At 46.9% G+C, this 26,445-nt stretch overlaps 1 protein-coding gene across 1 annotated transcript in view; it reads left to right on the top strand.

The window, feature by feature from the left end:
- Positions 1-306: 306 nt before the first annotated feature.
- Positions 307-26,445, top strand: part of LOC138673067 (amine oxidase [flavin-containing] A-like) — a 141,793-nt gene continuing 115,654 nt past the window's right edge. Inside the window, exon 1 of the mRNA XM_069761648.1 lies at positions 307-379. Within this exon, the coding sequence (XP_069617749.1) occupies positions 334-379 (46 nt within the window). The 5' untranslated portion in view covers positions 307-333. The remainder of the gene's footprint in view (positions 380-26,445) is intronic.

Below are 26,445 nucleotides of genomic sequence, written 5' to 3' on the forward strand. Positions count from 1 at the left end.
GCACATACAGTGCAGAGCTGTGTAGAACAGTCCGGACTCTCCCTTCCCGCACATTTCCCCTGCACTGTAACTTTCGGAGAGGACGGACTCCTGGAGCTCTCCGCACCCTGCACTTTTCAATGGCCACTGACAGCCAATCCCTTCCATGTCGTAGCTGCCGGTCTGACCTTTCCGCACACAGAGAGGGAAGGCGGCTAATGGCTAAACCCCTGACTGAAGCAACCAGAGCCGCGCAAACATGGAGGGGGAGGGGCCGCGCTGGCTCCAGTACTCAGCCTGACGTGCCCGTGCTCCAGAGCTCTCAGGGCCAGTGACTGAGGCGGCACAGCAGCCATGAGCACCGTACATGATGTCATTGTCATCGGCGGCGGCATCTCAGGTCAGAGCATTCTTGCCAGCTGTCAGTGCCAGCTTATCCCGCACAGCCCTGCACCCTTTGTGAGGGAATCCTTAGGGTTTATGCTGCTTTGCTTATGTGCAGAGCAGGAGGGACTCGGTGAGCGCAGCCTATGGAAGAGCTGGAGCAATGCAGAATCTGGTCTGTGTAACCTGATCGCAGCGATCCACTATTACAGCGATCCACTATTACAGCGATCCACTATTACAGCGATCCACTATTACAGCGATCCACTATTACAGCGATCCACTATTACAGCCATTGTGCAGTGTGTGGTCCTCTGTGTTTAGGTATGGCTGCTGCATGTCATAGTCTCTGCTGTCACTCCAGAGTCCTGCTAGCTGTGGTGAGTGTCACTCCAGAGTACCGCTAGCTGTGGTGAGTGTCACTCCAGAGTCCTGCTAGCTGTGGTGAGTGTCACTCCAGAGTCCTGCTGGCTGTGGTGAGTGTCATTCCAGAGTCCTGCTGGCTGTGGTGAGTGTCACTCCAGAGTCCTGCTGGCTGTGGTGAGTGTCACTCCAGAGTCCTGCTGGCTGTGGTGAGTGTCACTCCAGAGTCCTGCTGGCTGTGGTGAGTGTCACTCCAGAGTCCTGCTGGCTGTGGTGAGTGTCACTCCAGAGTCCTGCTGGCTGTGGTGAGTGTCATTCCAGAGTCCTGCTAGCTGTGGTGATTGTCACTCCAGAGTCTTGCTGGCTGTGGTGAGTGTCACTCCAGAGTACTGCTGGCTGTGGTGAGTATCACGCCAGAGTCCCGCTAGCTGTGGTGAGTGTCACTCCAGAGTACTGCTGGCTGTGGTGAGTGTCACTCCAGAGTACCGCTAGCTGTGGTGAGTGTCACTCCAGAGTCCCGCTAGCTGTGGTGAGTGTCACTCCAGAGTCCTGCTAGCTGTGGTGAGTGTCACTCCAGAGTCCTGCTATCTGTGGTGAGTGTCACTCCAGAGTCCTGCTGGCTGTGGTGAGTGTCACTCCAGAGTCCTGCTGGCTGTGGTGGGTGTCACTCCAGAGTCCCGCAGGCTGTGGTGAGTGTCACTCCAGAGTCCCGCAGGCTGTGGTGAGTGTCACTCCAGAGTCCTGCTAGCTGTGGTGAGTGTCACTCCAGAGTCCTGCTAGCTGTGGTGAGTGTCACTCCAGAGTCCTGCTAGCTGTGGTGAGTGTCACTCCAGAGTCCTGCTAGCTGTGGTGAGTGTCACTCCAGAGTCCTGCTATCTGTGGTGAGTGTCACTTCAGAGTCCTGCTGGCTGTGGTGAGTGTCACTCCAGAGTCCTGCTAGCTGTGGTGAGTGTCACTCCAGAGTCCTGCTAGCTGTGGTGAGTGTCACTCCAGAGTACCGCTAGCTGTGGTGAGTATAACGCCAGAGTCCTGCTAGCTGTGGTGAGTGTCACTTCAGAGTCCTGCTATCTGTGGTGAGTGTCACTTCAGAGTCCTGCTGGCTGTGGTGAGTGTCACTCCAGAGTCCTGCTAGCTGTGGTGAGTGTCACTCCAGAGTCCTGCTGGCTGTGGTGAGTGTCACTCCAGAGTCCTGCTGGCTGTGGTGATTGTCACTCCAGAGTCCTGCAAGCTGTGGTGAGTGTCACTCCAGAGTCCTGCTAGCTGTGGTGAGTGTCACTCCAGAGTCCTGCTGGCTGTGGTGAGTGTCACTCCAGAGTCCTGCTGGCTGTGGTGAGTGTCACTCCAGAGTCCTGCTGGCTGTGGTGAGTGTCACTCCAGAGTCCTGCTAGCTGTGGTGATTGTCACTCCAGAGTCCTGCTGGCTGTGGTGAGTGTCACTCCAGAGTCCTGCTGGCTGTGGTGAGTGTCACTCCAGAGTCCTGCTGGCTGTGGTGAGTATCACGTCAGAGTCCCGCTAGCTGTGGTGAGTGTCACTCCAGAGTCCTGCTAGCTGTGGTGAGTGTCACTCCAGAGTCCTGCTAGCTGTAGTGAGTGTCACTCCAGAGTCCTGCTGGCTGTGGTGAGTGTCACTCCAGAGTCCCGCTAGCTGTGGTGAGTGTCACTCCAGAGTCCCGCTAGCTGTGGTGAGTGTCACTCCAGAGTCCTGCTAGCTGTGGTGAGTGTCACTCCAGAGTCCTGCTGGCTGTGGTGAGTCTCACTCCAGAGTCCTGCTGGCTGTGGTGAGTGTCACTCCAGAGTCCTGCTGGCTGTGGTGAGTGTTACTCCAGAGTCCTGCTGGCTGTGGTGAGTGCCACTCCAGAGTCCTGCTGGCTGTGGTGAGTGTCACTCCAGAGTCCTGCTGGCTGTGGTGAGTGTCATTCCAGAGTCCTGCTAGCTATGGTGATTGTCACTCCAGAGTCTTGCTGGCTGTGGTGAGTGGTGAGTGTCACTCCAGAGTACTGCTGGCTGTGGTGAGTATCACGCCAGAGTCCCGCTAGCTGTGGTGAGTGTCACTCCAGAGTCCTGCTGGCTGTGGTGAGTGTCACTCCAGAGTCCTGCTAGCTGTAGTGAGTGTCACTCCAGAGTCCTGCTGGCTGTGGTGAGTGTCACTCCAGAGTCCTGCTGGCTGTGGTGAGTGTCACTCCAGAGTCCTGCTGGCTGTGGTGAGTATCACGTCAGAGTCCCGCTAGCTGTGGTGAATGTCACTCCAGAGTCCTGCTAGCTGTGGTGATTGTCACTCCAGAGTCCTGCTAGCTGTGGTGAGTGTCACTCCAGAGTCCTGCTGGCTGTGGTGAGTGTCACTCCAGAGTCCTGCTGGCTGTGGTAAGTGTCAATCCAGAGTCCTGCTGGCTGTGGTGATTGTCACTCCAGAGTCCTGCTAGCTGTGCTGAGTGTCACTCCAGAGTCCTGCTGGCTGTGGTGAGTGTCACTCCAGAGTCCTGCTGGCTGTGGTGAGTGTCACTCCAGAGTACCGCTAGCTGTGGTGAGTATCACGCCAGAGTCCTGCTAGCTGTGGTGAGTGTCACTCCAGAGTCCTGCTAGCTGTGGTGAGTGTCACTCCAGAGTCCCGCTAGCTGTGGTGAGTGTCACTCCAGAGTCCTGCTAGCTGTGGTGAGTGTCACTCCAGAGTCCTGCTATCTGTGGTGAGTGTCACTCCAGAGTCCTGCTGGCTGTGGTGAGTGTCACTCCAGAGTCCTGCTGGCTGTGGTGGGTGTCACTCCAGAGTCCCGCAGGCTGTGGTGAGTGTCACTCCAGAGTCCCGCAGGCTGTGGTGAGTGTCACTCCAGAGTCCTGCTAGCTGTGGTGAGTGTCACTCCAGAGTCCTGCTAGCTGTGGTGAGTGTCACTCCAGAGTCCTGCTAGCTGTGGTGAGTGTCACTCCAGAGTCCTGCTAGCTGTGGTGAGTGTCACTCCAGAGTCCTGCTATCTGTGGTGAGTGTCACTTCAGAGTCCTGCTGGCTGTGGTGAGTGTCACTCCAGAGTCCTGCTAGCTGTGGTGAGTGTCACTCCAGAGTCCTGCTAGCTGTGGTGAGTGTCACTCCAGAGTACCGCTAGCTGTGGTGAGTATAACGCCAGAGTCCTGCTAGCTGTGGTGAGTGTCACTTCAGAGTCCTGCTATCTGTGGTGAGTGTCACTTCAGAGTCCTGCTGGCTGTGGTGAGTGTCACTCCAGAGTCCTGCTAGCTGTGGTGAGTGTCACTCCAGAGTCCTGCTGGCTGTGGTGAGTGTCACTCCAGAGTCCTGCTGGCTGTGGTGATTGTCACTCCAGAGTCCTGCAAGCTGTGGTGAGTGTCACTCCAGAGTCCTGCTAGCTGTGGTGAGTGTCACTCCAGAGTCCTGCTGGCTGTGGTGAGTGTCACTCCAGAGTCCTGCTGGCTGTGGTGAGTGTCACTCCAGAGTCCTGCTGGCTGTGGTGAGTGTCACTCCAGAGTCCTGCTAGCTGTGGTGATTGTCACTCCAGAGTCCTGCTGGCTGTGGTGAGTGTCACTCCAGAGTCCTGCTGGCTGTGGTGAGTGTCACTCCAGAGTCCCGCTGGCTGTGGTGAGTATCACGTCAGAGTCCCGCTAGCTGTGGTGAGTGTCACTCCAGAGTCCTGCTAGCTGTGGTGAGTGTCACTCCAGAGTCCTGCTAGCTGTAGTGAGTGTCACTCCAGAGTCCTGCTGGCTGTGGTGAGTGTCACTCCAGAGTCCCGCTAGCTGTGGTGAGTGTCACTCCAGAGTCCCGCTAGCTGTGGTGAGTGTCACTCCAGAGTCCTGCTAGCTGTGGTGAGTGTCACTCCAGAGTCCTGCTGGCTGTGGTGAGTCTCACTCCAGAGTCCTGCTGGCTGTGGTGAGTGTCACTCCAGAGTCCTGCTGGCTGTGGTGAGTGTTACTCCAGAGTCCTGCTGGCTGTGGTGAGTGCCACTCCAGAGTCCTGCTGGCTGTGGTGAGTGTCACTCCAGAGTCCTGCTGGCTGTGGTGAGTGTCATTCCAGAGTCCTGCTAGCTATGGTGATTGTCACTCCAGAGTCTTGCTGGCTGTGGTGAGTGGTGAGTGTCACTCCAGAGTACTGCTGGCTGTGGTGAGTATCACGCCAGAGTCCCGCTAGCTGTGGTGAGTGTCACTCCAGAGTCCTGCTGGCTGTGGTGAGTGTCACTCCAGAGTCCTGCTAGCTGTAGTGAGTGTCACTCCAGAGTCCTGCTGGCTGTGGTGAGTGTCACTCCAGAGTCCTGCTGGCTGTGGTGAGTGTCACTCCAGAGTCCTGCTGGCTGTGGTGAGTATCACGTCAGAGTCCCGCTAGCTGTGGTGAATGTCACTCCAGAGTCCTGCTAGCTGTGGTGATTGTCACTCCAGAGTCCTGCTAGCTGTGGTGAGTGTCACTCCAGAGTCCTGCTGGCTGTGGTGAGTGTCACTCCAGAGTCCTGCTGGCTGTGGTAAGTGTCAATCCAGAGTCCTGCTGGCTGTGGTGATTGTCACTCCAGAGTCCTGCTAGCTGTGCTGAGTGTCACTCCAGAGTCCTGCTGGCTGTGGTGAGTGTCACTCCAGAGTCCTGCTGGCTGTGGTGAGTGTCACTCCAGAGTACCGCTAGCTGTGGTGAGTATCACGCCAGAGTCCTGCTAGCTGTGGTGAGTGTCACTCCAGAGTCCTGCTAGCTGTGGTGAGTGTCACTCCAGAGTCCTGCTGGCTGTGGTGAGTGTCACTCCAGAGTACCGCTAGCTGTGGTGAGTGTCACTCCAGAGTCCTGCTGGCTGTGGTGGGTGTCACTCCAGAGTCCCGCAGGCTGTGGTGAGTGTCACTCCAGAGTCCTGCTAGCTGTGGTGAGTGTCACTCCAGAGTCCTGCTAGCTGTGGTGAGTGTCACTCCAGAGTCCTGCTATCTGTGGTGAGTGTCACTTCAGAGTCCTGCTGGCTGTGGTGAGTGTCACTCCAGAGTCCTGCTAGCTGTGGTGAGTGTCACTCCAGAGTCCTGCTAGCTGTGGTGCGTGTCACTCCAGAGTCCCGCTAGCTGTGGTGAGTGTCACTCCAGAGTCCCGCTAGCTGTGGTTAGTGTCACTCCAGAGTCCTGCTAGCTGTGGTGAGTGTCACTCCAGAGTCCTGCTATCTGTGGTGAGTTTCACTCCAGAGTCCTGCTGGCTGTGGTGAGTGTCACTCCAGAGTCCTGCTGGCTGTGGTAAGTGTCAATGCAGAGTCCTGCTGGCTGTGGTGATTGTCACTCCAGAGTCCTGCTGGCTGTGCTGAGTGTCACTCCAGAGTCCTGCTGGCTGTGGTGAGTGTCACTCCAGAGTCCTGCTGGCTGTGGTGAGTGTCACTCCAGAGTCCTGCTAGCTGTGGTGAGTGTCACTCCAGAGTCCTGCTAGCTGTGTTGAGTGTCACTCCAGAGTCCTGCTGGCTGTGGTGAGTGTCACTCCAGAGTCCTGCTGGCTGTGGTGAGTGGTGAGTGTCACTCTAGAGTCCTGCTGGCTGTGGTGGGTGTCACTCCAGAGTCCTGCTAGCTGTGGTGAGTGTCACTCCAGAGTTCTGCTAGCTGTGGTGAGTGTCACTTCAGAGTCCCGCAGGCTGTGGGGGGTGTCACTCCAAAGTCCCGCTGGCTGTGGTGAGTGTCACTCCAGAGTCCTGCTATCTGTGGTGAGTGGTGAGTGTCACTCCAGAGTCCTGCTAGCTGTGGTGAGTGGTGAGTGTCACTCCAGAGTCCTGCTATCTGTGGTGTCTGCATATGCGGTTTGTAAACTCCTGCAGGAAATAAATATCTCTGCTTACTGAGGGCTGCACCATTCACTGCTGGTTTGGGACAGTGTGACACCTCTGGCAGGATGCCCAGGGCGCTGCCTTTGTAGGCTGCTGTTTACCCCTGAATCGTCTCTAAGAAACAGAAACTATGTAAAAATAGTTTCTGACATTTTCGGATCTGTGCAGACTGCTTGTCCTGCATGTCATGGTTACAATAATGCAGCACATACATATTCTACAGAGCGCAGCAGACATTGGTGCCATCTGTGCAGCTTTCTATACTTGTAATATCTTATTATTTTTTTCCTGTTTTCAGTTATCTTGCTTTTTGTCACCATTTGCAAACTGTCAGATAGCACTTTAAAGAAGGATGTTTCAAGTTCCTAAATTGTTATGATTGAAAATTCAACATAGGAAAAAAGTGAGAAAGGTTTTAGTCAGTGCTCACCAGAGTGTCACAGGGCCAGGGGTGTCAGGTTCAATGTGGCTGGAGTCGACTTGTAAATGCAGGCAAAGATTGCAAAGTGCTTGGAAAAATACGCTTATTTGCAATTGATCTCGTATTAAATATTGTCTTTTTGCTCAAGAATAGAAGGCTTTTAATCCTATATTTTACAACTTGTTTCCTCAGTTACCGACCACCCTGCAGTTTGTTTACCTCTATAAGGGCTCCTTCTCACTTGCGAGAAATACGTCTGAGTCTCGCAGGTTAACCCCTTCATGACCTTGGGATTTTTCGTTTTTCCGTGTTCGTTTTTCACTCCCCTCCTTCACAGAGCCATAACTTTTTTATTTTTCCGTCAATTTGGCCATGTGAGGGCTTATTTTTTGCGGGACGAGTTGTACTTTTGAACGACATCATTGGTTTTAGCATGTCGTGTACTAGAAAACGGGAAAAAAATTCCAAGTGCGGTGAAATTGCAAAAAAAGTGCAATCCCACACTTGTTTTTTGTTTGGCTTTTTTGCTAGGTTCACTAAATGCTAAAGCTGACCTGCCATTATGATTCTCCAGGTCAGTACGAGTTCATAGACACCTAACATGACTAGGTTATTTTTTATCTAAGTGGTGAAAAAAATTCTAAACTTTGCTAAAAAAAAAAAAAAATTGCGCCATTTTCCGATACCCGTAGCGTCTCCATTTTTCGTGATCTGGGGTCGCTTGAGGGCTTATTTTTTGCGTGCCGAGATGACGTTTTTATTGATAGCATTTTGGTGCAGATACGTTCTTTTGATCGCCCGTTATTGCATTTTAATGCAATGTCGCGGCGACCTAAAAAACGTAATTCTGGCGTTTCGAATTTTTTTCTCGCTACGCCGTTTAGCAATCAGGTTAATGCTTTTTTTAATTGATAGATCGGGCGATTCTGAGCGCGGCGATCCCAAATATGTGTAGATTTGATTTTTTTTAATTGATTTATTTTGATTGGGGCGAAAGGGGGGTGATTTAAACTTTTATATTTTTTTTATTTTTTTCACATTTTTTTTAACTTTTTTTTTTTTACTTTTGCCATGCTTCAATAGCCTCTATGGGAGGCTAGAAGCAGGCTCAACGCGATCGGCTCTTCTACATAGCAGTGATCTGCTGTTCGCTGCTATGTAGCAGAAATGGAGGTGTGCTGTGAGCGCCGACCACAGGGTGGCGCTCACAGCCACCGGTCATCAGTAACCATAGAGGTCTCTAGGACCTCTATGGTTACCATCCTGACGCATCGCCGACCCCCGATCATGTGACGGGGGTCGGCGATGACGTCATTTCCGGCCGCCCGGCCGGAAGCGGTAGTTAAATGCCGCTGTCTGCGTTTGACAGCGGCATTTAACTAGTTAATAGGTGCGAGCAGATCGCGATTCTGCCCGCGCCTATTACGGGCACATGTCAGCTGTTCAAAACAGCTGACATGTCCCGGCTTTGATACGGGCTCACTGCGGAGCCTTGCATCAAAGCAGGGGATCTGACCTCGGACGTACTATCCCGTCCGAGGTCAGAAAGGGGTTAAAACTCTCCTCTGGCGCTGGCACTCCAGAGCGGAGCGTGCGGCCGCATAGGAATACATGGAGCTGCAGGCTCCGCTTCGGAGTGCCGGCGCCAGAGGAGAGTTTTAACCTGCGAGACTCGGACGCATTTCTCGTAAGTGAGAAGGAGCCCTAAAACATACGGTATATTATTTTTTATGGTTTGCCTAAGAACTAACAGGCACATAGTTGCTAACTACCTGCCTGTTCTTCCCAGTGCAGATCTCTGCCGGCACAGAGCGGTCACTGGCTGATTCCGTGGTTTCCAGTCTCCCGCACTGCTATGTTGAAAGGGTATGACTGGCGACATCATGCTGATTGACAGCCGGCTCCCCGCTGCCTAACTTCAGGAAGCCGACAGTCAATCCGCAGGATGTCTGCAGTCCGCGCCTTGTCAACAGATCAGTCAGATAGAACAGGCAGGTAGTTTCTAACTAGATATCAACTACTTTACTGTTAGTATTTTAACTCATTGTAAAAAATAATTTAGTCCTGGATAACCCCATGAATACTTCTCCAGTGTTCCAGAGACAAAGTTGCCTGTGCTAGAAAAATGGGGCAGCGCTCAGTTTGGACCAGTAGCTCAACCATGCGCCAGTCTGATTTTCTTTTGCACCATGTTTTTGCCAGTGAGATTAGCCGGATCAAGCAGTATTTTGTGTCGAAACATGCACCACTGCTACATTTTTCACCCATTCCTGGTTTTGGCTTACAAATATTAATCCCTTTACCCCCAAGGGTGGTTTGCACGTTAATAACCGGGCCAATTTTTACAATTCTGACCACTGTCCCTTTATGAGGTTATAACTCTGGAACGCTTCAATGGATCCCAGTGATTCTGACATTGTTTTCTCGTGACATATTGTACTTCATGACAATGGTAAAAATTCTTTGATAGTACCTGCGTTTATTTGTGAAAAAAACGGAAATTTGGAGAAAATTATGAAAATTTCGCAATTTTCCAACTTTGAATTTTTATGCAATTAAATCACAGAGATATGTCACACAAAATACTTAATAAGTAACATTTCCCACAAGTCTACTTTACATCAGCACAATTTTGGAACCAAAATTTTTTTTTTTTAGGGAGTTATAAGGGTTAAAATTGACCAGCAATTTCTCATTTCTACAACACCATTTTTTTTTAGGGACCACATCTCATTTGAAGTCATTTTGAGGGGTCTATATGATAGAAAATACCCAAGTGTGACACCATTCTAAAAACTACACCCCTCAAGGTGCTCAAAACCATATTCAAGAAGTTTATTAACCCTTCTGGTGCTTCACAGGAATTTTTTGAATGTTTAAATAAAAATGAACATTTAACTTTTTTCACTAAAAATTTAATTCAACTCCAATTTGTTTTATTTTACCAAGGGTAACAGGAGAAAATGGACCCTAAACATTGTTGTACAATTTGTCCTGAGTACGCCAATACCCCATATGTGGGGGTAAACCACTGTTTGGGCGCATGGCAGAGCTCGGAAGCGAAGGAGCGCCATTTGACTTTTCAATGCAAAATTGACTGGAATTGAGATGGGACGCCATGTTTCGTTTGGAGAGCCCCTGATGTGCCTAAACATTGAAACCCCCCACAAGTGACACCATTTTGGAAAGTAGACCCCCTAAGGAACTTATCTAGACGTGTGGTGAGCACTTTGACCCACCAAGTGCTTCACAGAAGTTTATAATGTAGAACCGTAAAAATAAAAAATCATATTTTTTCACAAAAATTATCTTTTCGCCCCCAATTTTTTATTTTCCCAAGGGTAAGAGAAGAAATTGGACGCCAAAAGTTGTTGTACAATTTGTCCTGAGTACGCTGATAGCCCATATGTGGGGGTAAACCACTGTTTGGGCGGATGGGAGAGCTCGGAAGGGAAGGAGCGCCGTTTGACTTTTCAATGCAAAATTGACAGGAATTGAGATGGGACGCCATGTTGCGTTTGAAGAGCCACTGATGTGCCTAAACATTGAATCCCCCCACAAGTGACACCATTTTGGAAAGTAGACCCCTTAAGGAACTTATCTAGAGGTGTGGTGAGCACTTTGACCCACCAAGTGCTTCACAGAAGTTTATAATGCAGAGCCGTAAAAATAAAACAAAATTTTTTTCCCACAAAAATTATTTTTGTAGCCCCCAGTTTTGTATTTTCCTAAGGGTAACAGGAGAAATTGGACCCCAAAATTTGTTGCCCAATTTGTCCTGAGTGCGATGATACACCATATGTGGGGGGAACCACTGTTTGGGCACATGGGAGGGCTCGGAAGGGAAGGAGTGACATTTGAATGCAGACTTAGATGGAATGGTCTGCAGGTGTCACATTGCGTTTGCAGAGCCCCTAATGTACATAAACAGTAGAAACCCCCCACAAGTGACACCATTTTGGAAAGTAGACCCCCTTAGGAACTTATCTAGATGTGTGCTGAGCGCTTTGACCCACCAAGGGCTTCACAGAAGTTTATAATGGAGAGCCGTAAAAATAAAACAAAAATTTTTTCCCACAAAAATTATTTTTTAGCCCCCAGTTTTGTATTTTCCCGAGGGTAACAGGAGAAATTGGACCCCACAATTTGTTGTCCAATTTGTCCTGAGTGCGCTGATACCCCATATGTGGGGGGGAACCACTGTTTGGGCGCATGGGAGGGCTCGGAAGTGAAGGAGCTCCATTTGGAATGAGGACTTAGATGGAATGGTCTGCAGGTGTCACATTGCATTTGCAGAGCCCCTAATGTACCTAAACAGTAGAAACCTCCCACAAGTGACACCATTTTGGAAACTAGACCCCCTAAGGAACTCATCTAGATGTGTTGTGATAGCTTTAAACCCCCAAGTGTTTCACTACAGTTTGTAACGCAGAGCCGTGAAAATAAAAAAATCTTTCCCCCCAAAATTATTTTTTAGCCCCCAGTTTTGTATTTTCCCGAGGGTAAGAGGAGAAATTCGACCCCAAAAGTTGTTGTCCAATTTGTCCTGAGTACGCTGATACCCCGTATGTTAGGGGGAACCACCGTTTGAGCGCATGGCAGAGCTCGGAAGGGAAGGAGCGCCATTTGGAATGCAGACTTAGATGGAATGATCTGCAGGCGTCACAATGCGTTTGCAGAACCCCTAATGTACCTAAACAGTAGAAACCCCCCACAAGTGACCCCATATTGGAAACTAGACCCCCCAGGGAACTAATCTAGATGTGTTGTGAGAACTTTGAACCCCCAAGTGTTTCACTACAGTTTATAACGCAGAGCCGTGAAAATAAAAAATCTTTTTTTTCCCACAAAAATTATTTTTAGCCCCCAGTTTTGTATTTTCCCAAGGGTAACAGGAGAAATTGGACCCCAAAAGTTGTTGTCCTATTTGTCCTGAGTACGCTGATACCCCATATGTTGGGGTAAACCCCTGTTTGGGCACACGGGAGAGCTCGGAAGGGAAGGAGCACTGTTTTACTTTTTCAACGCAGAATTGGCTGGAATTGAGATCGGAAGCCATGTCGCGTTTGGAGAGCCCCTGATGTGCCTAAACAGTGGAAACCCCACAATTATAACTGAAACCCTAATCCAAACACACCCCTAACCCTAATCCCAACAGTAACCCTAACCACACCTCTAACCCTGACACACCCCTAACCCTAATCCCAACCCTATTCCCAACTGTAAATGTAATCTAAACCCTAACTGTAACTTTAGCCCCAACCCGAACCCTAACTTTAGCCCCAACCCAAACTGTAGCCCTAACCCTAGCCCTAACCCTAGCCCTAACCCTGACCCTAGCCCTAACCCTAGCCCTAACCCTAGTGCTAACCCTAGCCCTAACCCTAGCCCCAACCCGAACCCTAACTTTAGCCCCAACCCAAACTGTAGCCCTAACCCTAGCCCTAACCCTAGCCCTAACCCTAGCCCTAACCCTAACCCTAGCCCTAACCCTATCCCTAGCCCTAACCCTAGCCCTAATGGGAAAATGGAAATAAATACATTTTTTTAATTTTTCCCTAACAAAGGGGGTGATGAAGGGGGGTTTGATTTACTTTTATAGCGGGTTATTTAGCGGATTTTTATGATTGGCAGCCGTCACACACTGAAAGACGCTTTTTATTGCAAAAAATATTTTTTGCGTTACCACATTTTGAGAGCTATAATTTTTCCATATTTTGGTCCACAGAGTCATGTGAGGTCTTGTTTTTTGCGGGACGAGTTGACGTTTTTATTGGTAACATTTTCGGGCACGTGACATTTTTTGATCGCTTTTTATTCCGATTTTTGTGAGGCAGAATGACCAAAAACCAGCTATTCATGAATTTCTTTTGGGGGAGGCGTTTATACCATTCCGCGTTTGGTAAAATTGATAAAGCAGTTTTATTCTTCGGGTCAGTACGATTACAGCGACACCTCAATTATATCATTTTTTTATGTTTTGGCGCTTTTATACGATAAAAACTATTTTATAGAAAAAATAATTATTTTTGCATCGCTTTATTCTCAGGACTATAACTTTTTTATTTTTTTGCTGATGATGCTGTATGGCGGTTCTTTTTTTGCGGGACAAGATGACGCTTTCAGCGGTACCATGGTTATTTATATCTGTCTTTTTGATCGCGTGTTATTCCACTTTTTGTTCGGCGGTATGATAATAAAGCGTTGTGTTTTGCCTCGTTTTTTTTTTTTTTCTTCTTACGGTGTTTACTGAAGGGGTTAACTAGTGGGCCAGTTTTATAGGTCGGGCCGTTACGGACGCTGCGATACTAAATATGTGTACTTTTATTGTTTTGTTTTTTTTATTTAGATAAAGAAATGTATTTATGGGAATAATATATATATATTTTTTTCATTATTTTGGAATATTTTTTTTAATTTTTTTTTACACATTTGAAAATTTTTTTTTTAACTTTTTTACTTTGTCCCGGGGGGGACATCACAGATCGGTGATCTGACAGTTTGCACAGCACTCTGTCAGATCACCGATCTGAGAGCAGTGCAGGCTGCTTCACAGTGCCTGCTCTGAGCAGGCTCTGTGAAGCCACCTCCCTCCCTGCAGGACCCGGATCCGCGGCCATCTTGGATCCGGGTCTGGAACAGGCAGGCAGGGAGGCAAGACCCTCGCAGCAACGCGATCACATCGCGTTGCTGCGGGTGGCTCAGGGAAGCCCGCAGGGAGCCCCCTCCCTGCGCGATGCTTCCCTGCACCGCCGGCACATCGCGATCATCTTTGATCGCGGTGTGCCCGGGGTTAATGTGCCGGGGGCGGTCTGTGATCGCTCCTGGCACATAGTGCGATAGGCAGCTGACACCCGGCCGCGATCGGCGGCGCTCCCCCCGTGAGCGCCGCCGATCGCGCTGGACGTACTATCCCGTCCGTGGTCATAGGGGCCCACCCCACCTCGACGGGATAGTACGTCCGATGTCAGAAAGGGGTTAAAGGGAACCTGTCACCCCGTTTTTTCAGTACGAGATAAAAATACTGTTAAATAGGGCCTGTGCTGTGCGTTACTATAATGTATTTTGTGTACCCTGATTCCCCCACCTATGCTGCCGAAATACCTTACCAAAGTCGCCGTTTTCGCCTGTCAATCAGGCTGGTCAGGTCATATGGGCGTGGCGACATCGCTGTTTCTTCCCCCAGATCTTGCATATATTTCCGTTGGTGGCGTAGTGGTTTGCACATGCCCATCTTCTGAATCCACTGGGCAGGAGAAGAAAAAACACGCGATCGGCGCTATTTCCCTGGTGATCTATGGGGGCGGCCATCTTCCTGAGGCCGCGCGTGCGCATATGGAGTCCTCTGCTGCCCGGGGCTGCAGGAAAATGGCCGCGGGATGCCGCGCGTGCGCAGATGGAGGTCGCGGCGGACATTTTCCTGAAGCCGAGATGCGAACTGAGGACTGCCTGGGGACCACACGGACCGTGCAGGAGAGACAGCGCTACACTAAGCGCTGTTCCCCCCTGCGTGGTGCTGAAGCCGGTATTCAGCTCTTCTCCCCCGCAGGAGAGAAGAGATGAAAGATCAAGGTTTTGTTATTTTTTGTTAAAAATAAAGTTTGCTGGTGAGCTCCTGCCTCCCATCCCCCGTGCGCAGCCCGGCCCCTTGCATAGAAATACTCACCTAGCTCCCGCGATGTCTCCTCTCTCCTCTCAGCGCTGGCAGCTTCTCCTGTATGAGCGGTCACGTGGTGCCGCTTATTACAGTGATGAATATGCGGCTCCACCCCTATGGGAGGTGGAGCCGCATATTCATCACTGTAATGGGTGGCACCACGTGACCGCTCATACAGGAGAAGCTGCGGCGCGGAGAGGACGCTTCGAGGGAGCCGGGTGAGAATTTTATTAACAGCGGGCGGGCTCACAGGGGGTGGGAAGGGGGTGGTGACAAAGATCTTTATTTCAACTGCAAAAAAACCCAAAAAACAATGATTTTTCATATCTTCTCTCCAGCGAACCCTGCTGGAGAGAAGAAATGAATGGCGGCTTCAGCACCACGCTGGGAGGTCAGCGCTTACTGTAGCGCTGTCTCCTGCACGGCACACGGACGGCACACGGACAGCATCCGTGTGCGGTACGTGTTTTACGCGGACCCATTGACTTTAATGGGTCCGTGTGATCTGTGGGCTCCCACGAACACTGACATGTCTCTGTGTTTTGCGCACGGACACACAGTCCGTGAAAACACGCTGACATGTGCAGAGACACATAGATTTTAATGTGTCTACGTGACTCAGTGTCTCCGGAACGTGAGGAAACTGTCACCTCACGTACCGGAGCCACTGACGTGTGAAACCAGCCTGAGGCTGCCGTCACACTAGCAGTATTTGGTCAGTATTTTACATCAGTATTTGTAAGCCAAAACCAGCAGTGGGTGATAAATATAGAAGTTGTGCATATGTTTCTATTATACTTTTCCCTCTATTTGTTCCACTCCTGGTTTTGGCTTACAAATACTGATGTAAAATACTGACCAAATACTGCTAGTGTAACAGCAGCCTTAGACTATGCTCTGGGCATGTTCTTAGATGCTTCTGTATAGGTATAATGCTTTGCAATGCATTATGCCTGCTATCAAAGTAAAAAAAAGTGAAAGTCTCATAGAAGGACTAAGTAAAAAAAAAAAAAAAAATGCTAAAAAAAATTATACCAATAAATTCACATATTTATGTAAAAATAAAATACCGTATATACTCGAGTATAAGCCGAGATTTTCATTTCAAATTTTTGGGCTGAAAGTGCCCCTCTCGGCTTATACTCGAGTCACAGTCGGCGATGGGGTCGGCGGGTGAGGGGGAGAGAGGGCTGAGGCATACTTACCTGCTTCCGGGGCTCCTGGCGCTCTCCCTGCAGTCCCACGGTCTTCGGTGCCGCAGCTCTTCCCCTGTTCAGCGGTCACGTGGGACCGCTCATTAGAGAAATGAATATGGACTCCACTCCCATAGGGGTGGAGCCGCATATTCATTTCTCTAATGAGCGGTAACGGTGACCGCTGATAGAGGAAGAGGCTGCGTCACCCGGAGACCAGCTCTCCGGGGGAAGGAGCGGGACGCCGGGAGCAGGTAAGTATTACATATTCACCTGTCCACGTTCCACACGCCGGGCGCCGCTCCGTCTTCGCGTCCTCTTGCACTGACTGTTCAGGTCAGAGGGCGCGATGACGTACTAGTGTGCGCGCCGCCCGCTGCCTGAACAGTCAGTGTGGAGAGACGCCGGGACAGGACGCTGAGGAGCTGCAAGCAAGAGGTGAGTATGTCATTTTTTTTTTTTATTGCAGCAGCAGCAGCAATGGCACAGATTTGTACATCTATGGGGCAATAATGAACGGTGCAGGGCACTATATGGCACAGCTATGGGGCAATAATGAACGGTGCAGATCACTATATGGCACATCTATGGGGCAATAATGAACGGTGCAGAACACTATATGGCACAGCTATGGGGCAATAATGAACGGTGCAGAGCACTATATGGCACAGCTATGGGGCAATAATGAATGGTGCAGAGCACTATATGGCACAGCTATGGGGCAATAATGAACGGTGCAGAGCACTATATGGCACAGCTATGGGGCAATAATGAACGGTGCAGAGCACTATATGGCACAGCTATGGGGCAATAATGAACTGTGCAGAGCATTGTATATGGGGCACAGCTTTATATGGAGCATCTATGGGGCAATAATGAACTGTATGGAGCATTATATGTGGCACATTTTGATATAGAGCATCTTATGGGCCCATCATGAACTGTATGGAGCATTATATGGGGCTCCTGATTCAATATGGATATTCAAAAACACTTAACCTACTGATGTCTCAATTAATTTTACTTTTATTGGTATCTATTTTTATTTTTGACATTAACCGGTAGCTGCTGCATTTTCCACCCTAGGCTTATACTCGAGTCAATAAGTTTTCCCAGTTTTTTGGGAAATTAGGGGGGTCGGCTTATACTCGGGTCGGCTTATACTCGAGTATATACGGTAAGCAAAAAAGTACACATAGTTAGCATCGCCGCGTCCAGAACGACCAGCTATATAAAACTGTCACACTAGTTAACTCATTCAGTAAACACCGTAAAAAAATGACAAACTATGATTTTTGTCATATCGTTGTAAAAAGTGGAATAAAATGCTATCAAAAAGATGTGGTATTGGCACCACAATAGCAGATTTGCAGTTTTCACTCAGCAAACACCCATGGAAAAAAAACCATGGAGTCAAAATCATGACTACACCTCTAGATAAATTCCTAAAGGGATTTAATTTCCAAACTGGGCTCATTTGTGGGATGTATTAACTTCTAGCACTTAGGGGATCTGTATGTGGAGTCAGCAAAACTATTCTAGGAAAATCTGCGCACAAAGAAGCCAATAGCGCTCCTTCCATTCCGAGTCTCGCTGTGTGGCTAAGCAGTACTGTTGTTATGGGTTTACAGTGACAGAGAGGAACCAGAAAACCATGCTTTCGGGTATGTGCACACATTGCGGATTCTCTGCGGATCCGCAGCGTTTTTTGAGGTGCAGAAACGCTGCAGATCCGCAATTGATTTACAGTACAATGTAAATCAATGGTAAAAAAAAAATGCTGTGCACACTTTGCGGAAAATCCGCTGCGGAAATGCTGCGGTTTAAAAGAAGTAACATGTCACTTCTTTTTTTGTGAATCTGCAGCGTTTTTGTACCCATTCCATTATAGAAAACCGCAGGGGTAAAAACCTCAGCAAAAACGCACAAAAAACGCTGCGGAACCGCACAAAAACCGCAACAAATCCGCAGCTGCGTTTTCTGCCAGCAGAGGCCGAATCCGCACCAGAAATTCCTAAGCCTAATCCGCAACGTGTGCACATACATAGCCTTCTGATTTCTCATACTCCTGCACTGATTAGAAGCACTTCACCTTAATATTGAACAATGCAGGTTTTTGCTGGCAATGCAGAGGTTAATCTGTTCACTTGAGAGCTCCTAGAAGCTTTCCTGCTTTGATGCTCTCAGCTGTTCAGTGTTGGCCACTTCTACTATATATATTCGCCTCTGGCAAGCAGGCATTGTCAGTTAGGTTGATACTTCCTGTTTCTGGATCTGGAGGTATTGCTTGTTTGAGATGGCATTTTGGAGTGTTCTTCAGGAGACTGTTGCTTGGTAATTTGTTTGTGTGCATATCCTCATCATCTTCTATTTGGTTTTCCCTTCCTTTGCTTCCCAGTTTTCCACTCTGTTTTTTGTGCACCCTAGCCCTGAGATACCTTTTCACTGTGCCATGGCATTTGTACATCCACATATGAGGTATTTCCACGTTCAGCTGAAATTCTATGACAAATTTTAGTGCCATATTTACCAATTTTCCCAAGTGAAAATGTAAAATCTGGAGTTAAAACTAAATTTTTGTGGTAAAAATGTAATCATTTTTTCATCACTGCCCAATTGGTGTAAGTTTAGCTGATAGATGCTACTTGGAAGAGGCAATTTTTTTTTCTCTAGCAAAATGGCTGCTACTGTGAAGGCATGGCTGGCTCCATTTTCCAACTGTTTTTTTAAAGGAAATTATGGATACCATCAAAACGAATAACTGCACACTATGGATGCGGTCATGGTGTAACGCAGGTGCCGCTGCTGGTGCCTGCCTGCAGAAGGTGATTTTTTAAAAATATATATAATATTCATAACGAAAACTAGGGGGGCAGGTCACTGAGGGATCAGTGACCTGTCAGAAGCCATACTGATTAATACCTAAGCAGAGCACCACATGAAGATCCCTCCCCCACATACTCCGCCCCAGAGCACAAGCATATCATTAACTGAAAATAAAGATTAAACAACAAGATGGATTTCATCAGCCAAGGTATCATTTTAATCAGTATAACGGCACCAACCTGACACTATAGGTTACTGTGCACAATCCTGCTTTCCCTTTAACCTCTTCACGATATGCGTCGTACTAGTACTGCGCATGTCATGTCTCCCCCTTTGATGTGGGCTCTGGCGCTGAGCCCACCTCTTTTCCGGCACATGTCAGCTGTTCAAAACAGCTGACATGTGCCTGGAACTGCCGCGGGTGGATTGCGATCCACCCAAGGCTATCAACTCGTTAAATGCCACTATCAAACTCTGGAAATCCGCCCATCAGTCACCCCCGTCATGTGATCGCGAGTCACCGATGGGTTAGCATTAGTGATGAGCGAGTATGCTCGTTGCTCGGGTGGTCTCCGAGTATTTGTAACTGCTCGGAGATTTAGTTTTCATTGCCTCAGCTGCATGATTTATAGCTGATAGACAGCTTGATTACATGTGGGGATTCCCTAGCAACCAGGGCAACCCCCACATGTACTCAGGCTGGCTAGCAGTCGTAAATCATGCAGCTGTGTCAACAAAAACTTTATCTTCGAGCAGTTACAAATACTCGGAGACCACCCAAGTGTGCTCGGGAAAACCCGAGCAATGAGTACACTCGCTCATCACTAGTTGCCATGACAACCAGAGGTCTCCTACATACCTCTATGGCAGGGCTGTGGAGTCGGAGTCGTGGAGTCAGAGTCGGAGTTAGTTTTGGTTGGAGTCGGAGTCAGAGTCGGTAGAAATGTACCGACTCCAGCTTAAAAAAAATGTATTAATATTTCATAATTGAACTTTCATATGAATTTTATAAATGTTACTCAAATATATATGTTCTGTCAAACTATGAACAACAGTGATAAGCAGATAAGAACACAGCCAGTACATTTCAGCAGAATTTTTCATGTGCACTAAAAGAAATTGAGAAATTTGACCGTTCATCAAAAATAAAAGTGCAACAAGCGATTCCTCTGTATCCTGACATTGTCAGAGATGTTGCTCGAGTGGTTACTGCTTTGCCACCAACCCAAGTTAGTGTAGAGAGGTTGTTCTCTGCTCTCAAAATAATTAGATCAGATTTGAGGCAGTACTTTTTCTGAGGACAAATTTATAGATTTCTTCTTATTAACTGCATAACAGTGTTTATTGCATATTTACTTACAAGAGTTTAGAAAAGTTTATAAAAGTTATTTGCTATATTCTAATTGTATTCTAATAAATATAGTTTTTGCTCTAAGTGGTCTGATTACTTATATGATGGTGAGAAACTGAATAAGCACGATGTTAATATTTGACAACAGTAAATTTATTGTTACGAATTGGCCATTTATGAAGGAGTCGGAGCCGGAGTTGGAGTCGGAGTCAGAGTTGGAACCTAATAAAATCCAGGAGTCGAAGTCACAACTGTGGCTTACCGACTCCACAGCCCTGCTCTATGGTTGTCATTGCCGAATTGCTATGAGCGCCACCTGGTGAACGGTGCTCATAGCAAGTCAGCAACTCTGCTACATACAGGTGATCTGATCATCGCCTGTATGAAGCAGAGCCGATTGGTTTATGGCAGCTTCTAGTCTCCCATGGATATATATAAAAAAACAATACAATACAATATAAAAAAAAATTAACCTGATCGCTAAACGGCGTAATGAGAAGAAAAGTGAAAATGCCAGAATTACGTTTTTTAGTCCCCGCAACATTGCATTAAAATTTAATAACAGGCGATCTAAAGATCATATCGGCACTAATATAGTATGAATAAAAAGTCAGCTCGGTGCATAAAAAATAATCACTCGCCCAACCCAAGATCTCGAAAAATGGAGATGCTACGAGTCTCGGAAAATGACGCAGTTTTTTTTAACAAACTTTGGATTTTTTTCACCACTTAAATAAAAAAGAACCCAGACATGTTTGGTGTCTATGAACTCATAATGACATGGAGAATCATAATGGCAGGTCAGTTTCAGCATTTGGTGAACATGGTAAAAAAAATCCAAAACACTGTTGTGGAATTCCACTTATTTGCAATTTCACCACACTTGGAACTTTTTTTCCGATTACCAGTACACAATGTGGTAAAACAAATGGTATCTTTCAAAAGTACAACTTGTCCTGCAAAAAAACAAGCCCTCACATGGCCATATTGATGGAAAAATAAGCAAGTTATGGCTCAGGGAAGAAGGGGAGCAAGAAACAAACGCAAAAACCAAAAAGGGCTAAATCTTGAAGGGGTTAAACACCCGCTAAAAACATCTGCCCCCAGCCACCCCAGAAAAGGCACATCTGCAAGATGCGCCTATTCTGGCACTTGGCCACTCTCTTCCCACTCTGGGAACTTTTCAGAATATTTTCCCACGCTCGAGTTTATATGAGGACATCCAGCAGAGGGCGCATCACCGCAACTCGAGGTAACTACAGGTCATTCACCTACATTCCATTCATTCGCCGGGTTTTTACAGGCAGGGGCAGCTGCATTAGCAGGCTTCTGCTTTTAAAATTAGTTAACCCTTTTACAGTATGGGACGAGACTGATCGTCGGAAGGTATGGAATATTGTTGTTTGTTTTGTTTACATTTGTTTCAGGTGACAAGGGTCTTCAGGTGGATTACCAGTATAATAAAATATTACAACAACCTGTGTATTTATTTCATTAAAATACTTTGTTATAATGTGTGTGTGTTTTTTTTAACCATTTCATACTATTGGATTAATAATGGATAGGTGTCATAATTGACGCCTCTCCATTATTAATCTGGCTTAATGTCACCTAACAATAGCAAGGTGACATTAACCCTTCATTACCCCATATCCCACCACTACCCGGGAGTGGGAAAGAGTGGCCAAGTGCCAGAATAGGCGCATCTTGCAGATGTTCCTTTTCTGGGGTGGCTGCGGGCAGATGTTTTTAGCCGGGGGGGAAGGGCAATAACCATGGACCCTCTCCAGGCTATTAATATCTGCCCTCAGTCACTGGCTTTACCACTCTGGCGGAGAAAATTGCGTGGGAGCCTGTTATGACCTGGTGGTCAGGACAATAATGGACCTGGTGGTTAAGAGCACACGGAATGACCTGATAGTTACTGATAATAAGGACGAGCTCTGGGACGTGGGAACTCTGCTGACCGCAATCCCTAAACCTATCAAACACACTAGAAATAGCCGTGGATTGCGCCTAACGCTCCCTATGCAACTCGGCACAGCCTGAGAAACTAGCTAGCCCTGAAGATTGAAAAATAAAGCCTACCTTGCCTCAGAGAAATTCCCCAAAGGAAAAGGCAGCCCCCCACATATAATGACGGTGAGTAAAGATGAAAATACAAACACAGAGATGAAATAGATTTAGCAAAGTGAAGCCCGACTTACTGAACAGACCGAGGATAGGAAAGGTTACTTTGCGGTCAGCACAAAAACCTACAAAAAGACCACGCAGAGGGCACAAAAAGACCCTCCGCACCGACTCACGGTGCGGAGGCGCTCCCTCTGCGTCCCAGAGCTTCCAGCAAGCAAGACAACAAATTAAATAGCAAGCTGGACAGAAAAATAGCAAACCCAAGAAATACAAGCTGGAACTTAGCTTCTGATGGGAAGACAGGTCACAAGAACGATCCAGGAGTGAACTAGACCAATACTGGAACATTGACAGGTGGCATGGAGCAAAGATCTAAGTGGAGTTAAATAGAGCAGCAGCTAACGAATTAACCTCGTCACCTGTGAAACTCAGAAACACCCACCAGAGGAAGTCCATGGACAGAACCAGCTGAAGTACCATTCATGACCACAGGAGGGAGCCCGACAACAGAATTCACAACAGGAGCCCACGCCAATTTTTTCCGCGATTTAACCCTTTAATAGCTAGAGACACCAAATTTTACACACATACACTTCTAACATTACTAAAGAGGAATATGTAAGAAAAGAAGAGATATGAGATGGTTTACTGTATGTAATCCATGTCTCATATCATGTCGGGTTTTGGAAGGAGATAGCAAAAGCCGGCAATTGAATTACTGGCTTTTCTGCTATCTAGCGCTGTATGAAATATTAATATATATATAGTTATTAAGGTTGAAGGAAGACTTTAAGTACATCTAGTTCAACCCATAGCCTAACCTAACATGCCCTTACATGTTGATCCAGAGGAAGGCAAAAAAAAAACCCAGAGTAAGAGTAAGCTCCACCTTGGGGAAAAAATTCCTTCCCGACTCTATATACGGCAATCAGACTAGTTCCCTGGATCTACGCCCTATCAAGGAATCTAGTGTATATACCCTGTAACATTATACTTTTCCAGAAATGTATCCAGTCCCCTCTTAAATTTAAGTAGTGAATCACTCATTACAACATCATACGGCAGAGAGTTCCATAGTCTCACTGCTCTTACAGTAAAGGATCCGCATCTGTTATTATGCTTAAACCTTTTTTCCTCCAAACGTAGAGGATGCCCCCTTGTTCCTGTTTCAGGTCTATGATTAAAAAGATCATCAGAAAGGTCTTTGTACTGTCCCCTCATATATTTATACATTAAAATAAGATCACCCCTTAGTCTTCGTTTTTCCAAACTAAATAGCCCCAAGTGTAATAACCTATCTTGGTATTGCAGACCCCCCAGTCCTCTAATAACCTTGGTCGCTCTTCTCTGCACCCGCTCTAGTTCAGCTATGTCTTTCTTATTCACCGGAGACCAGAACTGTGCACAGTATTCTAAGTGTGGTCGAACTAGTGACTTGTATAGAGGTAAAATTATGTTCTCCTCATGAGCATCTATACCTCTTTTAATGCATCCCATTATTTTATTTGCCTTTGTAGCAGCTGCCTGACACTGGCCACTGAATATGAGTTTGTCATCCACCCATACACCCAGGTCTTTTTCATTGACGGTTTTGCCCAAAGTTTTAGAATTAAGCACATAATTATACATCTTATTACTTCTACCCAAGTGCATGACCTTACATTTATCACCATTAAAGCTCATTTGACATTTATCAGCCCAAGCTTCATAAATCATCCTGTAATATAAAATTGGCCTCCTCTGTATTAATTACCCTGCAAAGTTTAGTGTCATCTGCAAATATTGAAATTCTACTCTGAATGCCCCCTACAAGGTCATTAATAAATATGTTAAAGAAGAGGGCCCAATACTGACCCCTGTGGTACTCCACTGGTAACCGCTACCCAGTCCGAGTGTGCTCCATTAATAACTACCCTTTGTTTCCTATCGCTTAGCCAACTCTCAACCCACTTACACATATTTTCCCCTATCCCTATTATTCTTATTTTATGTATCAACCTTTTGTGCGGCACCGTATCAAAAGCTTTTGAAAAGTCCATATACACTACATCCACTGGGTTCCCTTGGTCCAGTCCTATAATTTCCGAGTTCAGTTTTTGTCCCCTTTTTGAATATTGGCACCACATTTGCTATACGCCAGTCCTGTGGTACAGACCCTGTTATTATGGAGTCTTTAAAGATTAAAAATAATGGTCTATCAATGACTGTACTTAATTCCTGCAGTACTCGAGGGTGTATCCCATCCGGGCCCGGAGATTTGTCAATTTTAGTGATTTTTAGACGCCGCCGCACTTTCTGCTGGGTTAAGCAGGTGACATTTAATGGGGAATTTCGATCACTAGTCAGTTTGTCTGCCATGGGATTTTTTTGTGTAAATACTGATGAAAAAAAGTCATTTAGCATATTGGCTTTTTCCTCATCCTCATCCACCATTTCACCCAGACTATTTTTAAGGGGGCCAACACTATCATTTTTTAGTTTCTTACTATTTATGTAGTTAAAGAATACTTTGGGATTATTTTTACTCTCTCTGGCAATGAGTCTCTCAGTCTCAAACTTTGCTGCCTTGATTTTCTTTTTACAGAATTGATTTATTTTTTTTGTATTTATTTAATGCCTCCTCACTACCTACTTCCTATAATTCTCTAAATGCTTTCTTTTTGTCACTTATTGCGCCCCTTACAGCTCTATTTAGCCATATTGGTTTCCTCCTATTCCTAGTATGTTTATTCCCATACGGTATATACTGTTCACAGGTCCTATCCAGGATGCTAATAAATGTCTCCCATTTTCTTTGTGTATTTTTGTGTCTCAGGATATCGTCCCAGTTAATTGCACCAAGATCATCTCTCATCCATTGGAAATTTGCCTTCCTGAAAATTAGTGTCTTTGTAACCCCTCTACTACACATCTTATTAAAGGATACATGAAAACTTATTATTTTGTGATCACTATTCCCCAAGTGACCCCCAACCCTTATATTTGATATGCGGTCTGGCCTATTGGTTAATATTAGGTCTAGCAGTGCCCAAAAAAACACCAGTATACAGGCAAAGATGCTTACCTGTTCAAGGCCTCCAACAGTTGCACTAACCAGGGTGCAGCGGACCCAAGTAAAGATGGCAAATACACAGGTGCAATAATACCGATAATGCAGCCACCCTACAATGAGGAATTGGCCACTTGGTGCACCTGTGCAAACAAATAGTCTGTATGTGGCGTGTTCACACAGGAATGCAAAGTATATGGCTCAAAGCCTATTAATGACGCCATATAGCGGGCTTACCATAATGTATCCTGTGCGAACAGAGGCCACAGTGTACAGAGCCATCTAGGGCCCAGCCGCACCCTGGAAAAAAAATACAGTGCACCAAAAACATAACAATGTATGCAAGGTATTGGTCGATATTATGGCCACAATATTTAAGCTGCCAACCCACGTCAAGGGTCCTTACATATTGGCAGTCCTAATCTAAAAAAACTTTACTTGGGTCCGCTGCACCCTGGTTAGTGCAACTGTTGGAGGCCTTGAACAGGTAAGCATCTTTGCCTGTATACTGGTGTTTTTTTGTTTAGAATAGTGGAGGTCTTTCCTCTTATGGTCTAGCAGTGCCCCCCTTCTTGTTGGGTCCTGAACCAGCTGTAAAAGGTAATTGTCTCTCATAGTTGTCAAAAACCGATTACCTTTGCTGGAACTGCAGGTTTCTGTTCCCCAATCTATTTCAGGGTAGTTGAAGTCCCCCATAATAATGACTTCTCCGTGAGTCGCAGCTTCATCTATTTGCTTTATGAGGATATTCTCCATTGCTTCCATTATTTTTGGAGACTTATAACAAACCCCTGTCAGTAATTTATTATTTTTTCCCCCTCCTCTTATCTCCACCCACAGGGATTCTACATTTTCAATAAATTCATTATATTATCACGCAGGATGGGTTTTAAGGACGATTTTACATATAAACACACCCCTCCCCCTCGCTTATCTGTACGGTCATTTCTGAACAGGCCATAGCCCTGCAAGTTAACAGCCCAGTCATGGCTCTCATCCAGCCATGTTTCAGATATCCCCTCCATGTCATAATTATGCTCCAACAACATTAGTTCTAATTCGTCCATTTTGTTGGCGAGGCTTCTGGCATTAGTATACATGCACTTGATGTTCTTCTCTGTACCTCTATTCATTCTTAAATTATTAACTGTTCTAACCCCACCCCCCATGCCACCGCCCTCCCCCAACTTCCTTGTTTGTGCCCAGGTCTCTGTCTGCACTATCTTCCCCTCCTATAAATTGAATACCCTCCCCACCAATCCCTAGTTTAAACACTCCTCCAACCTTCTAGCCATTTTCTCCCCAAGCACAGCTGCACCTTCCCCATTGAG

This window comes from Ranitomeya imitator, chromosome 3 (genome assembly GCF_032444005.1).
Source record: "Ranitomeya imitator isolate aRanImi1 chromosome 3, aRanImi1.pri, whole genome shotgun sequence".
NCBI classification, from domain to species: Eukaryota; Metazoa; Chordata; class Amphibia; order Anura; family Dendrobatidae; genus Ranitomeya; species Ranitomeya imitator.